Consider the following 3,221-nt stretch of genomic DNA (forward strand, 5'->3'; position numbering starts at 1 on the left):
AAAAATAGGCCGGCCGCGGTGGCTCACGCTTGTAATCCTAGCACTTTGGGAGGCCAAGGTGGGCAGATTGCCTGAGCTCAGGAGTTCAAAAGCAGCCTGGGCAACATGGTGAAACCCCATCTCTACTAAAAATTTTTAAAAATTAACCGGGCATGGCAGTGTGCACCTGTAGTCTCAGCTATTCGGGAGGCTGAGGCAGGAGAATTATTTGAACTCAGGAGGCAGAGGTTGCAGTGAGCCAAGATCGCACCACTGCACTCCAGCCTGGGCGACAGAGCGAGTCTCCATCTCCAAAAAATAAATAAATAAATAAATAAAATAAAATAATAAAGTAAAAATAAAAACAAACCTACTTAACGAAAAGCATCATTTATAGCTGTGTCATTTCTCTGCAAGGCAAGGTGGGGGAGGAAGATCTCTTACCACTGAAGGGGTTGTTTCCACCAAAGAACTCGTGGAACACCTTTTCGGGTTTGTTGTGGAAGACGTAACCAGTTGTCCATGGGGTCTGAGATCCAAACTCCAAAGGAATCCCACCCTTCAGGCCCTCCTCTCCAAACTTGTCGTAGATGCCTCTCTTCACAGCTGTGGATGGGCATCACTTTGAGGAGGCGTCCAACTTTGGGAGCTGAGATAGGTGGAGGGGCTGGGAAGCAGGCGGATATGGAGAAAGGGAAGGGGCAGAAGCAGCCTGATCCCAAAGTGCCTGCTGTCTGGCAGTCTTTGGAATGACACCCTAGGAGTCGGGTTCCATTTCATTCTGGGAGGACCTAGGTATGGCTTCTGTAGCCCAGAAGACAGATGGGAAAGCCTTGGGTTTGCTAGGGGCAGGGTGAGAGATTGGGGAAATAACTGAGAGACTGAGGCTCAGGCCACAGCCCTGGAATTTGGCCTAACTCAGTCATCATGGCCACTGTCTTATCTGGGGTAAACAGAATTGTAGAACCTTGACATTTTAGAAGCTAAGAATTCTAGAGCCTCCAAATTTTAGAACTTCGAAATCCTAGAGTCTAAGGACCCTGAAGTCCTGAAAACTCAGGGCTGTAGAAACCTTAGTGATCTTCTAGCTGTACTTCTGCAGGAACCAGGATTAGTCTCCAGGACAAGCCCCAGGGCAGGGATCACACTTTCTTCACTCAGCTGATTTCCACAGGAGAGAGATTTCCTAATTACTCCTGGCCTTTCTGTGCGGGTTCCTACTCTTGCTGGCCCTGGGGAAATGGACACTCAGCCACTGGGAAGGACCTCTGGGAGGGACAGGTGAGTGCACCTGCCCAGCTTCAGCCTTCTTCCCGGTAGCTGCAAGCCCCTCACTCTGTTCCTCCAGGGGAAGGTCCCGTCCTCGCAGGGCATAGGGATGCGTGGGGAATGTGCCCCTGCTCCCACACTGCCTGCCAGGGTGAGCGAGTCAGTGCAATCCTGGGTTCCACACCCTATGTCCTCCCCCTCAGCTTGCTTCTACTGAGAAAGGCAGGTCGGTATTCTGTCTTCTCTGTGTGTCTAGATTCTAGGCAGGGAAGAGGGATGCTTCCTCGCTATTGGGCCCCCTCAGAAAACCCAACAGTCTGGAGACTTAAGGAATGATCCTAATCGAAGGGGCTGCTCAGCCCCACAGCTACTCACGGTCACTTAGCACGTCGTAGGCCTCTGCTATTTGCCTGAAAATCTCTGCTGAAGACGGCTCATTTGACTTCAATGGGTGGTGCTTAAGGGCGAGTCTGCGGTACCTGGAGGAGGGCGAGTTAATACAAGCCCTATCAGCTGGCCTGTTTCTGAGGGCAGACCAGAGTTCAGAGCTGGCACTCTGTCCACTCCTGCCTGGCTATAAATCCAGGGTAGTTTCACGGGCTGTGGTGGCTGCGGAGGTGCACTGCTCAGCTCTTGAAGAGTAGCTGGTGCGGGGAGCACAGCTGACTTACAGTTCCAGCAGCTGCCCCCCTGGGCATCTGAGCCGAAGCTACAGCCCCTGAGCTGCCCCCAGTGCTTACGTGTGGTGGAGATACCAAGGCTGGCCCATTCCTGCAAGACATAGGACTCCTCCAACGGGCACGCTTTGCGTGAGGGCTCCCCAGAGGCTGGCTGAGCTCTCCCTCCCCACTCCTCCCCTCCGCGTCAGGCTGCACTGTGTTCTGGGGACTCTCCCTGCGCGCTCCTGCTCCCTTCCCTTCATCCTTCACAGTTTCTCCAGGTACATTTCCTACACATCTAATCCTGTTTGCTTCTTAGAGGACAGGAGCAGACACACAGGCGTCTTGGGAGGATGAGCTACAATCGGGTGTGCAGCGGACATGGATGAGGCGCTCAACGCACGTCTGGTTCCTGTGCCGCCCCCACCCACTCTGTGCTTATTTTTTTCCTTCTTCTTTTCTGCCCAGTCCTGTGCTATTTGCCTGAAAATATCTGCTGAAGACGGCTCATTTGACTTCAACAGGTGGTTAAGGGGCGAGTCTGCGGTACCTGGAGGAGGGAGGGTTAATACAAGTCCTACCAGCTGGCCTGTTTCTAAGGGGCAGACATTGTAGCATCTGAGAACATGTATCAGAAGTGACCCGGGGTGGGGGAAAGATGGCGCGGATTGGGTGGTTTGTGGAGGGTTTAATAAAGGGACCATTCGCCCAGGTGCAGGAGGACCGGAGGGAGACTGCCAGGGACAGCGGAGCGCAGTTTTTCCAGGCCAGGAACGCTGAGGGGTTTGTCAGAGTGTGTGGACAGGGCCCTCAGCGGAGCTGTGACCTTCTGTCAAGCGACACAGCTGACTGAAGAGACCCCATAGGAGGAGAACTGGGGAATAAAGCCGCAGCCCCGTCCTTCTCCCTTCTCATCTCCCGCCTAGTGCTCCCCTGGGCCGGCTCCATCTGGAAGGCTGAAGGCAAGGAAGCCCCCCGGAGCCGGAGCCCAGCAGGGCAGGAAGGGTGGGGAGTGGGTCTGGAGGGTTGCACGGGAGGCGTCCAGCACAGACGCCTGTCACTCAGCCCAGGCATGACCCCCCACCTTACCTCCGCCTGCTTTTCCAGTGCCCACACTCGCTTCGCCACCATCCCCAGAGTTCCGTGGCTTCTCTCCTCATCCCAGGGGCAGGCTTCGGTCTCTCACAGCTAAATCTCCATCCTGAACCAGACCACTTCCCTGAGCCAAAGACTACCTCCAACTGTCTATTTGCCATCTCCTCTCCAAGGTATCATAAATTCACCTAGTCCAGACATATACTTTTTTTTTTTTTT

The 3,221-nt window shown here is 54.0% G+C and overlaps 1 protein-coding gene across 1 annotated transcript in view; it reads right to left on the bottom strand.

Moving 5' to 3' along the window:
* Nucleotides 1-200: 200 nt before the first annotated feature.
* The window catches only part of LOC105519607 (dnaJ homolog subfamily B member 13-like), a 9,253-nt gene continuing 6,232 nt past the window's right edge, over nt 201-3,221 (bottom strand). Inside the window, exons 2-3 of the mRNA XM_011953010.1 lie at nt 1,624-1,727; nt 201-585 (exon numbers count right to left, since the gene is read on the bottom strand). Coding sequence (XP_011808400.1) covers nt 371-585; nt 1,624-1,727 — 319 coding nt within the window. The 3' untranslated portion in view covers nt 201-370. The remainder of the gene's footprint in view (nt 586-1,623; nt 1,728-3,221) is intronic.

Source organism: Colobus angolensis, unplaced genomic scaffold, assembly GCF_000951035.1.
Source record: "Colobus angolensis palliatus isolate OR3802 unplaced genomic scaffold, Cang.pa_1.0 Scaffold355, whole genome shotgun sequence".
Taxonomy (NCBI): domain Eukaryota; kingdom Metazoa; phylum Chordata; class Mammalia; order Primates; family Cercopithecidae; genus Colobus; species Colobus angolensis.